Source organism: Chelonoidis abingdonii, chromosome 11 (genome assembly GCF_003597395.2).
Source record: "Chelonoidis abingdonii isolate Lonesome George chromosome 11, CheloAbing_2.0, whole genome shotgun sequence".
NCBI classification, from domain to species: domain Eukaryota; kingdom Metazoa; phylum Chordata; order Testudines; family Testudinidae; genus Chelonoidis; species Chelonoidis abingdonii.
In genome coordinates, this window is record NC_133779.1 from 23,214,051 (window position 1) to 23,226,300 (window position 12,250).

General features: G+C 58.3%; 2 protein-coding genes across 2 annotated transcripts in view; one reads left to right on the forward strand and one right to left on the reverse strand.

The window, feature by feature from the left end:
- Nucleotides 1-1,901, forward strand: part of CNTROB (centrobin, centriole duplication and spindle assembly protein) — a 17,784-nt gene extending 15,883 nt beyond the window's left edge. The window contains 3 exon segments of the mRNA XM_075070647.1: nucleotides 147-282; nucleotides 1,160-1,247; nucleotides 1,502-1,901. Of these exon segments, the coding sequence (XP_074926748.1) occupies nucleotides 147-282; nucleotides 1,160-1,247; nucleotides 1,502-1,630 (353 nt within the window). The 3' untranslated portion in view covers nucleotides 1,631-1,901.
- PER1 (period circadian regulator 1) overlaps nucleotides 1-12,250 on the reverse strand; it is a 370,577-nt gene that overhangs the window by 86,069 nt on the left and 272,258 nt on the right. The window lies entirely within an intron of this gene.

The window sequence follows — 12,250 nt, forward strand, 5'->3', positions numbered from 1 at the left end:
CCGCCCTGGGGCCAGCCCTGCCTGCCAGGGGAGAGCGCCCCCTGCTGAGACCACTGCCCCGCTGCCTGCCACACAGCGCCCCCTAGCGCTACCCTGGGACCAGCTGCCCCTCCCCCTGCCCTGGCTCACCCCATCTCTCTCAGCAGGGGGTGAGGGGGGCATCCTGTCCCCCCGGCAGGTGGCCGAGGTCTCCCGCCTGCTGCAGCTGTGCCAGGCCAAGGGCCGGGTGGCGCCCTCCTCCGAGGAGCTGTTCGCCTACCTGCGCTCCGGCGACAGCAGCGGGTAAGGCTGGCACTGTGCCTGCCCCAGGGCTCCACCCCACTCCTAGGGACCCCTGGGGTCAGGACTTACACCCCAAGGGCGGCCCAAGGAGACTACAGCTCCCAGACTGCACTACTCTACTCTGCCTTGCATGCTGGGAGGTGTAGTTCCCTAGCTGCTGCGGTTCATCTCCCCACCTCCCCATTGACATAGAGATACAAAACTTAGGATATGGGTCCGGGTGTGGGGGGTTCCCCCCATCTACACCCCTGTCAGCTCAGTTTAGGGCTAGGCAGGGGGAGGGTTGGGAGCCAGGACTCCTGGGTTCCCTCCCCAGCTCTGGGAGGGGAGTGGGGTCCAGTGGTTAGAGCGAGGGTGGAGCTGGGAGCCAGGACTCCTGGGTTCTCTCCCCGGCTCTGGGAGGGGAATGGGGGCTGGTGGGTCAGAGCAAGGGGCTGGGAGCCAGGACTCCTGGGTTCTGTCCCTGACTCTGGGAGGGGAATGGGGGCTGGTGCGTTAGAGCAGAGGCGACTGGGGGCCAGGACTCCTGGGTTCTCTCCCCAGCTCTGGGAGGGGAGTGGGGGCTGGTGGTCTAGAGCCAGGGGGCTGGGAGCCAGGACTCCTGGGTTCTCTCCCCAGCTCTGGGAGGGGAGTGGGGCTGGTGGGTTAGAGCAGGTGGGCTGGGAGCCAGGACTCCTGGGTTCTGTCTCTGACTCTGGGAGGGGAATGGGGGCTGGTGGGTTAGAGCAGAGGCGGCTGGGAGCCAGGACTCCTGGGTTCTCTCCCCGGCTCTGGGAGGGGAGTGGGGGCTAGTGGGTTAGAGCAAGGCTGGGGGCTGGCAGCCAGGACTCCTGGGTTCTCTTGGCCAAGAGGGCCATTCCTATCTGCTGCTCCTCAGGCCCGACGTGAAGGGCGACGGGGGCCACGTGATCCCGTCCGCCCGCAGGAACCTCGACCCCAGGCTACCCGAGGCCGGCAGGAGAGAGGTGAGTCTGCCATGGGCTGGGGGGATGCGTGTTGTCAGCGTTAGGGGGCGCTGGGGGTGGACTCTGCGGGTCCTGGGCACCATGGGGGGCTGCGAGACTGGGCTCTGTGGGTGATGGGCTCTGGGCGCTGTGGGGATTGCTATGGGGCAGGGCGCTGAGATGGACGGGCGCCTGGCACCCTGAGGGGTTGCACCCTTCCCCCATAGTCTGGGGCTCTGTTTCTGGCTGCTCACCCTCCCTCCCCTCTCCCGCAGGTGGGTCCCCCCCGGCGCCCATCCAGCACCCGGCCCGGCCCCGAGAAGACCCATGGCCCTTCCAAGGGTGGGCGGAAGGCGGCCCAGATCGGTGCCCGTGCCAGCAAGGGGGGCGGTGTGTGGAGATGAAGCTGGGTCCCCGCGGGGCGTCCTGATACCTTCACCCCCTGCACCCCCTGGGCACAGACCCACCCCCCCAGTCCCAGGGGCCTCCCGCTGCCCGAGGGGCCCCGTTCTCAGCCCCGGTTCGCATGTTGCGTTGGTGCCAGGGTGGCACATGGGGCAGCACGCCCAGGCTGCCCCCCCTCGGCGCCATGTTGCGTTGCTCTAAGTTATTGCCCCCCCCGTTGGGGCGCTGTTGGATATTTTTCTAAATAAAGAAGATTTGGGTTTTGCAGCAGATCCGGTGCAGTGACTGGGGGGCCCGGCCTGCCAGCCCTTTGCTCCCGCGCCCTCCAGGAAGAGCAGCAAGGCTGGGGGTCACCCAATGGGAGCAGCCCCCTGGGCCCATCTACCCTGGCGTCCCGCCTCCCTGCTGCTCTGCACCAGCCTCATGGGCCCATCTACCCCAGCGTCCCGCCTGCTGCCCAGCTCAGCCCCCTGGGCCCATCTACCCCGGCGTCCCACCTCCTCCCTGCTGCCCGGCTCAGCCTCATGGGCCCATCTACCCCGGCGTCCCACCTCCTCCCTGCTGCCCGGCTCAGCCTCATGGGCCCATCTACCCCGGCGTCCCACCTCCTCCCTGCTGCTCTGCATCAGCCTCATGGGCCCATCTACCCCGCTGTCCCACCTCTTCCCTGCTGCCCGGCTCAGCCTCATGGGCCCATCTACCCCGGCGTCCCGCCTCCTCCCTGCTGCTCTGCATCAGCCTCACGGGCCCAGCTACCCCGGCGTCCCACCTCCTCCCTGCTGCTCTGCATCAGCCCCATGGGACCAGCTACCCCGGTGTCCCACCTCTTCCCTACTGCCTGGCTCAGCCCCACGGGCCCATCTACCCTGGCGTCCTGCCTCCTTCCTGCTGCTCTGCATCAGCCTCACAGGCCCATCTACCCCGGTATCCTGCCTCCTCCCTGCTGCTCTGCATCAGCCCCACGTGTCCATCTATCTCGGTGTCCTGCCTCCGGGCTGCCCAGAGTAGCAGAGCCTGTGCAGCGATTGGCAGAGCTGGGTTTGCCGTGGGGAGGACTTCCCCCACCCGTGCCCAGCCCCTCCCCCAGGGTGGGCACTGCCATCTGCTGCCCCCTTGCCCCTCCCCCTGGCAGCGCAGGGCGATCAGGCTGCTCTGATTAGCTCTAATCTGCTTTGGTGCGAACGCGGCTTACACAACCCTGCGGTGCCCCCCCCCCACACACGGGTGCCTTGGGGCTGGCTTTCTGCCCGCCATCTCGTGCTGTGGTCCCTTCCCCCGTGGGACCCGCCCCCCCCAATCGGTGCCCGGCGCTCGCTTGACGAGCCACTCGGCGCGACGTGCCCATCTCCTTTAACGCGCAGCCCCCCGAGGCGAATCCTGCGCCGGAGACGCAGCTCCGGGATTTCTCCCACCTCTGCCCCGGCGGGCACCCGGAAAGCGTGGAGGATGGTGCCCACCGGAGGAGGGTCATGCCCAAATTCTCCTGGGAACTCATGAGCGGGGCCAGGCCGGGATCCGGCCCCCCTGGGCACGTCCACACAGGGAGAAAAAACCCACGGCCGCCCCGGGTCAATGGCTCCATCTCCCGGGGCTAAAAAACGGTTCCTTTTATCCTGGTGCGGATGTCCAAGGCCGGACACGGGACCTTGGCAACCGTCTGACCCGTCTCATGTGATTCCCCCCCCCCCAATCGCTCCCAGAGCAGATGTAGTCGAACTCCCATCCCCGATGGCGTCCCAGTTAACGCCTCTTGCTGGTGAAAACGCCGGTGTCTTTCCGGCGGGGATTCGTCTTCAGTGCCCAGCCTCTGGGTCGCGTCGGCACATTCATCTGGTTAGCCGCCAGCAAGGCTGATATCAGGGTCCCGACTTCCCAGGACGAAGATACCCCCCCCCCCCCCCCCCGAAATCTGATCCACTTTCTTTGCTCCTGGATGGCCGTGTTTACACTGAACCAGATTAAAATGAATCGTTGCTCCGTCAACCGGCAGTAGTAGGGCGTTATCCCCTTGGTGGAGAGGGGTGGCCAGTGCCAGTCACTCCCCTTCCACTCCCCAGCCTCCTCCACCAGTCTGTGCCCCTTGGTTCCCAGTCCCACTCTCCTGCCCCACAGGCTCTGCTCCCTCCACATCCCATCTGCCCCACAGGACCCCCCACCCCTCGCTCACCCAGGCACCCTCGCCCCGTGGGAGCCTGCGCCTGCCTCGCCTCATTGCCTGGTGTGGGGCTAGCGCCAGGGGCTCCTCCCTGGGACCACTCAGCCCGCACCCAGGGTCCTCCGAGCTCCCTCCCAGCCAGCTGTGGTCGACGTGCCCCCCATTTCCCCCTGTGCCCCCTTTCCCTGCCAGCGGGGGTGGTGGTGGTGGAAGGGAACAGCCAATCCATGGAGATACCCCTCTCCCTCCCTCACACCCCCCCCAAACACACAACCCCCCCACCTCACACAACCTCTCATACAGCTCTTCACAACCCAATGCATAGACCGCAACCCCCACAATCTGTCCCACACACGCCAACCCCCCATCCCTCCTTGTCTCTCTGTAGAACAAGTGCCTGCACTGCACCCGGCCAGCCCCCCACAACCACACACAGACCCCCCAGCACCGGTACACAGCCCATTGCGCACCCTCCGTGCAGAACTCCACAGGCGCACGCACCCTCTCTCTTGCAACACCCCCGAGCTCCCACACCTGGACCCTGGACACACACCCTCCCTCCCTTCCCCCTGATGTGCGCATGGACACTCGTCCTCTACACACTGTAACACGTGTGCTCCTACTCACCCCTCAGCCTTTCCACACAACTTCTACACACAACACACCTGCACAACACCCCCCCACAACTTCTACACAGATACCCCAACACAAAACCTGCATACACACCCACACAACACACCACACACACCCCAATACATAACCTACACACACACATCGCAACACACAACCTCCATACACACAACACACCCACACCACACAACACTCCTCCAACACATAACCTCTACACACACGTCTCAACACACAACCTCCATACACACAACACACATCCCCAACACATAACCTCCACACACACGTCCCAACACACAACCTCTACACACCCACACCCATACAACCTCAACCTATACACACACCCCAACACACACAACCTCCATGCACAAATCCCAACACACACCCTCTGCACACACCCTACACCATACGTTCTCCACAGATACACACAACCTCTGCATAAATCCCAGCACACACACACACACAATCTCCATATACAAATTCCAACACAAAACCTCTACACATAACCTACACATATACCCTCCACAGACACCCCCTCTGTACATATCCCAACACACCACACAAATTCCAACAAACAACCTCCACACACAAATCCCAACACACAGCCTCTATATATACACACAAACACAATCTCTACACATAATGTAAACACACACCCTCCATATACATCCCAACATACCACATCCATGCAGAAATCCCAACACACACGCCCTCCACACACACACACACCCTCCACACACAAATCCCAACACACACCCTCCACACACAACCTCTACGCACATACCACACAACCTCTACACACACACACACCCCACCTGCTCTCCGCCCCCTCATACACAGCTTGCTCTAACACAGCTCCACACCCAACCTGCCCAGTGCGCACAGCCCCACGTCCCCCACAACCTGCAAGCCCAGCTGGCTGCACGGCTCCCCGCCAGCACCCTCTGTGTGTGCCCCCGCTGATCCACCATCTTCCTGGGCACCCCCATCTCAGCCCCACTGTGCCCGGCACCCCCCATTCCCTCCTACAGCCCCCATTGCCCCATCTCACCCCCATAGACATGGGCACCCCCACATACCCTCAGCACCCCATCTCCCTCCTGCAACCCATTAGTCACCATCTCCTCCCCAGCACCCCATCCACCGCCCCCCAGGCACCCCCGTCTGCTCGTGCCGCTCCCCTGGCACCGTCTGCCTGGCTCTGTTGGGAACTGGCCACCCCCATGCTCCTGCCCCCTCCCCCCAGCCTGTCCCAGCTCCCCCCACCCCCAGGCCCCATAAGCTGATTAGCTCAGCAAAGACACAGGGTGAGGATTATGGGTGTTAACCCCCCCGCACCTCCAGCCCCATCCCCAGGTGCTGACAGCCCTGTCCACACACGCCGACCTGCTGCTCTCGGGGGGCCCGGCCAGCGCAGGGGGACCCCACAGCCAGAGGCCAGCGCTGCAGGACCTGGAGCTCTGCTGTGTGGGCACCCCCTTTACCCCGGGCACCTCCCAAGGACCAGCACTGCCCCCCCAGATTGGATTGGGATTTCTGCTCTCCCCAACTGCTATTTCTTCACTCCCCTCCTTTTTTGGGATTCCTCCCCCACAGCCCCATCTGGGGCCTGGAATATTTTAGACAGCGTCCGTGGGTCACCCGGAGCACAGAGCCAGGTAAGGGATTGGGGCAAGGACTCTGGGGTGTGTTGGGTTGGAGCGGGGTGGGGCTGGGAGCCAGGACTCCTGGGTTCTCTCCCCGGCTCCAAAAGGGGAGTGGGGGCTAGTGGGTTACAGCAGGGGGGCTGGGAGCCAGGACTCCTGGGTTCTCTCCCCAGCTTTGAAAGGGGAGTGGGGTCTGGTGGTTAGGAACGATGGGGGGGCGGCTGGGAGCCAGGACTCCTGGGTCCTTTTCACTGACATGCTGGGTGAATTCTGGTTGTTCACTGGTTTTGCCAGTTTTCCCAGTAGAAAACAAGTTTTGGGTTTTTTTCCGGGGGGTGTCCTTGCTCCTTGTACCTGTTGAGTGCTCTTGGTACCTGCCTGGGCAGAGAGCCCCCCCAACACGTCCTGGGGAGGGCACAGTCTAACTCCCCAGCTGGGGGGGAGCGAAGAAGGGGCTTGGGGCCAGGAGACGGGACTCAGTGGGGGGAGCTGTCTGCTCCGGGGGGAGGGCGCAGAGCTGCCGGGGGGGGAATAGAGGGCAGGGGCCGATCCTGCTCTGCTAGTGGATGGAGGGAGCTGGCTGCTGGCGGTGTGCAGTGGGATTAGGCCAGCTCACACCTGTCCGTCTCGATAAGCGGCTCTGCCGTGTTCGGGGGGGGAGGGGGATGCAGCTGGGAGGGCAGGTTTTAGAACTAAAGCATTAATACACACGGCAGGCATGCGCCACTGGTGGTGAGAGCTGGGGGCTGTGCTGGCCTGGTGGAGGGAGGTGGGTGGGATGTATGGGGGCTGTATATTGGAGGGTACCTCTGGGAGGAACGGGAGCGTGTGTTGGGTGTGTTAGGAGGGGTTCTGGGCGTGCTGCGTGGGGATGGTGTGGTTAGTAGTCAGGTTCTTGGGGGGCTGGGCGTGCGTAGTGTGGGTGTGTTATTGTAGGGTATCTGGCGACACTGGGCTGGGCGTGTGTGGAGTTGTGTTATTGGTCGGGATTGCTGGGGGCACGTGGGGCTGCACGTGAAGGTGTGTTATTGTAGGAGTTGCCTCTGGAGGCGCTAGGGATGTGGGGATAGTGTGTTGTGGGTTGTGGGAGGCACTGGGGACTGCGTGTGGCGAGTGTGATATTGTAGGGTCTCTGGGTGCGACTGAGGGGCTTGTTATTGTAGGGTCCCTGGAGGCACTGGGGTGCATGTGTGGGGGTTAGTTGTGGGTCTTGGGGCCGGGATGCCTGGATATGAGTATGTACCCACAAGCCTGCATTGGCTCTGGGGCTTTGCGGTGGGGAGGAGGAGTGTGTGCTCAGGGTCCCAGGACCAGAGATATGCCACGCCTGTGTATTAATTGCTCACGGCCCCATTGGCTTCAGAGAACGATGGTGTGTATGAGTGTGAGTGTGTGTGGGGGGGAAGTATGCAGCCAATGGACGGAGCACTGGGGGGTTTGTGCTCCAGGGGAAGGGAGGGATGGGTCCTGCATGGAGTGTGAGGCTGAGATGGTGTGATGTGTGTGGTGTGTGGATGTGTGTGTGTGGTGGGGTGTCGCCCAGGGTCAGTGTGGTACAAGATCTAAACCCTGTGACTGGAACTGGGTAAGATTATTTTTTTCAAAGAGATTGCTAGTAGATTGGCGAGGCGTGATTGTTCACTTTGAACGCCACCGAAAATCGTTATATAATATCAGGTCTGATCATTCTACTCTTTTTAAGACTAACGTGTTAACGAACTTCCTGGGACTGGAAATGAAGACTCCGTGGCTCGTAGTGCAAGGTGACCACTGGCCGACCCTTTGAGATCTAGTCGCTGGCGATGCATACACTCAACAGATCTATCGTTTGAGTGAGGTGAGCTTTGGCCGTTTTGTGGCAGAAGGCCCGGATGCCTATCGAGCTCTGGAAGGTGTCCTTTTGGTCTCTCTGGTGTTTCTGTTGTGTGATCGTTGGGCCAGGTGTTGGTGACAAGCTGTGAGCAGCGATGTTGATGTCGGCAGTTTCAGCTGGGATAGTGTTTGCGTGCAATTGCAATGTCGAGGCAACGTTGGTTTTGATTTTGCTGGGTTTGAGATTTGCTTTCTCCCTGGCGTAAAGGCAGAGGGTCTTGCAACTCTGTCAGCTGGGGCTGGGTAGCGCTGCCGATGGCTGGAGGAGCACTCGACTGGGTTCAGAGAGAGGGGCCAGGATCATACCGGGGGTATGAGGAAAGGTCAGGTGCTGGCTCTGAGCGGGGACTATCCTGTGCTCCACAAGAACTATGCGGTGATGCGTTTGGCCCTACCATGGCTGTCGCGTCCCATGCCCCGAATGCCCAATAGATATCGGCGCATCAGGCGGTTGCTGTTGGGTTCTGTGCGTCTGTTTTGTCTCGGCCCCCGGGGTAGCCTGAGCATTTCTTTTCGCTGCATAAATATCACCCGTTCACCAAAGCTCAGCCTCAGCGTCGCTGGGGGCACCCGCCCTTTGGGCCAGATTGTTGGGGGCTTGGGCTCCTCCCTGGGAGAAGAGTCATTTGGGAAGGCGGTGGAGCCGAGCTTGGAGGGTGAATTGGTGCTGGGAGGCATTAATGGTGGCCATTGACCAGTGCTTTGAGCCGAAGACAACTGTAGAGATGCTGGAAGCTGGGGAAGCCCTAACTGGATGCCAGCAGCTTGGTATGTCCCCTGTTTTCCCACCCTTCCCGCTTCCAATTTCTCCCTCATATGAGTAGGATTAAGAACATAAGAACGGCCACATTGGGTCAGACCAAAGGTCCATCTAGCCTAGTGTCCTGTCTGCCGAGAGTGGCCAGTGCCAGGTGTCCCGGAGGGAATGAACAGAGCAAGCAATCACCAAGTGATCCATCCCCTGCTGCCCACTCCCAGCCTCTGGCAAACAGAGGCTAGGGACACCATCTCTGCCCATCCTGGCTAATAGCCATTGATGGACCCATCCTCCATGAACTTATCTAGGTCTTTTTTGACCCCTTGTTATAGCCTTGGCCTTCGCAACATCCTCTGGCAAGGAGTTCCACAGGTTGACTGTGCATTGTGTGAAGAAATACGTTCTTTGGATTGTTTTAAACCTGCTGCCTATTCATTTCATTGGGTGACTCCTAGTACTTGTGTTATGAGAAGGAGTAAATAACACTTCCTTATCTACTTAAACACGAGTTATGGTTTTATAAATCTCTCTCATATCCCCCCTTAGTTGCCTCTTTTCCAAGCTGAAAAGTCCCAGTCTTATTAATCTCTCCTCATACGGAAGCCATTCCATTCCCCTAATCATTTTTGTTGCCCTTTTCTGAACCTTTTCCAATTCCTATATCTCTTTTTAAGATGGGGCAACCACATCTGCACGCAGTATTCAAGATGTGGGTGTACCATGGATTTATACAGAGGCAACAGGATATTTTCTGTCTTATTATCTATCCCTTTCTTAATGATTCTCAATGTTCTGTTGGCTTTTTTGACTGTCGCTGCGCCTTGAGTGGATGTTTTCAGAGAACTATCCACAATGACTCCAAGATCTCTTTCTTGAGTGGTAACAGCTAATTTGTACGTATAGGTGGGATTATGTTTTCCAGTGTGTGCTGCTTTCCATTGATCAACATTAATTCTGCCCAGCGATGCCTGGAGTAGTCTCTGAAATTTTTGAACAGGTTGGGGTTGGCATTCAGAAGTGGTTGCATCCCACCCCCAATGGAGAAACGCCGTCCCGTTGAGCGCAAGGCCCATGGTTAACCCAAGACGCTTGAGTCGGACACCTCGGCAGCTTAGCAACACGCTGGTCAATCGGTTTTTCCGGATACTTGGCCTCGTTGGCAGAGGAGAGACCCGTTGCTCATTGACTTCAAGGCCAGGCCGCAGGCCGGAGAACATCCTTCTGCTCTGGGAATTATCGGCTCTTCTAGAAAAAACAGCCAATCTGGATTCAAAACAATTGCCAATCACGGAGAATCCGCAGTGACCCTTGGCAAATTCTCCCCAGTAGTTAATTACTCTGTCACGGTTAAAAATTTGCACCTTATTTCCTGTTGAATATGTCTAGCTTCAACTGCCAGCTGTTGAGTCGTGATCTATCCACCTTTCTCGGCTAGATTAAATATTTGTCCCCCACAAAGTGGGGTCAAGTCACCCTGCAAAAGTCTCTTTCAGCTAAATAGCTGGAACTCCTGGAGTTTATCACGAATAAGGCCGGTTTTCTAACCCTTGAATCATTCTCGTGGCTCTTCATTGATCCCCTCTGCAAATTAACCACGTCTTCCTTGAATTGGGGCCACCAGAACTGGACACAGGATCCCAGCGGTGGCCGAACCAGGGCCAAATCCAGATGTAAAATCACCTCGCTGCTCCTACTCCAGATTCCCCTGTTTTATACACCCCGGGGTCACATTAGCTCTTTGGGCCGCAGCGTTGCGCTGGGAGCTTGTGTTCAGCCAATTCTTTGCCACCAGCCCCTGAATCTTTTCCCGAACCCCTGCTCCCCAGCCTGGAAGTCTGGCCTGCGTTCTCTGTTCCTAGATGTAGTTACACCCGTGGTTCCCAAACTTTAGCAACCCAGGAACCCCTTTCACTAAAATGTCAAGTCTCGCGAACCCTCTCCTAAAAATGAACATTTCCAGGGGTTTTCTCCTTTACCTGAGTATAAATTATAAAAGCAGTGATAGTATCAAATTTGTTTTTATGACATGCTTATTACACATTATTTAAGATGATTATTTATCATTACGGTATTTTTATTATATTATGAAAACTCTTCCAAGATCTCACTGTCGTAGCTTGTATCACTTCGAATAAGCCTGGTATAAGACAAGGCTCCTAGGTTGCATCTAGGAGTAACAGATGTGAAACAGCAGGAAGGTATTTAAGAAGCCAACTCAAAGAGTTCCTCCCACACAGGCATTCGGGTCTTGAGCAGTCCAGGCAAACAACACACGTTACAACAAAGCTTAAACTTGTTCTTCATAATGATTTTAAAAACAAGACTAGCTGCTTATTTTATTTTAAAAACAGCAAAAAATACCTCCCTCTCTTTCCATTTCATATAAGTCCTTGAAGTTTAAATTTCCTCAGTGGGATAGAGATTCTTGCTTTGATCTGCTTCACTCTTGGAAGTCCAGGGGCTCCAGGTTGCTGGCCCCGTGCTGCCTGGGGTCCCTAGGGACAGCTCTGTCCGCCGTTAGGAATTTTATTTCTGAGAAACCCCTCTAACATTTCATGAATTCCCAGGGGTTCACTAACCCCAGTTTGGGAACCACTGGGTTACACTGAGCTGCTTTTGTGTAGGACACTTTTTCTTGGTGGGTTGAGACCGTCTCCTCCCGCTCAGCTTATGACTTGGCTGACGCTGTTGGAGCAGCTGGGCGCCTGCACCCAGATCAGCTCCCCATTTGGCCCGCTTCTTTCCCTGGCAAGCGAGAGCCTCCGGACGGGCAAATAGCTTGATGTACAGTGTTTGTCTCCTAGCTCTATTCGAGTATGTGCAGGTGTCTGTCTGTTTGCTGGTGCTAGAGGGGAGTTGGTGTGTTCCCTGGATCCATAGTGGAGGTGTGCACACCCCTGGCCCTGTGTGTGTGGGGGGGCGGGGGGGGCTTGGCTCTATAAGGGTGTGTGTGAGGGCTCCCTCTGACTCTTTAGGGGATGTGTGTGTTGGGCCCCTGGCTCTGTAGAGGTGAGGGGCCCTACCTATTTAAGGGTGCATGGGGGACCCTGGCTGTATAGGGAGTGTGGGGGTCCCTTGGCTCTAATGGGGTACATGTGTGGCCCCCAGCTCTATAGGGGGTACATTTGAGTCCCTGGGCTCTATAGGGTATGTGTGTGGGGGCCCCCTGCTGGCTCTGTACAGGATTCGCGTGGGGGCCCCCAATGGCTCTATAGGGGGTGTGCACACTCGGCAGGTGCATGTGGACTCCACAGCTACAATCTCTCTCCCCTTACCTCTGGGGGTGCCCCCCATCGCCCCACTGAAGGGTGGGGGGAGCCCAGACCCTATGCGCTCCAGGGTAATTCTGGGCAGCTCCCTCGACCCACAGGACCCTGCCGGGGGGCACCCTGGGGGAGTGAGGGGGTCCCAGTCATGAGAACGCCCCTGCTTTTCACCTAAGATCATAGAATATCAGGGTTGGAAGGGACCTCAGGAGGTATCTAGTCCAACCCCCTGCTCAAAGCAGGACCAACCCCAACTAAATCATCCCAGCCAGGGCTTTGTCAAGCTGGGTCTTAAA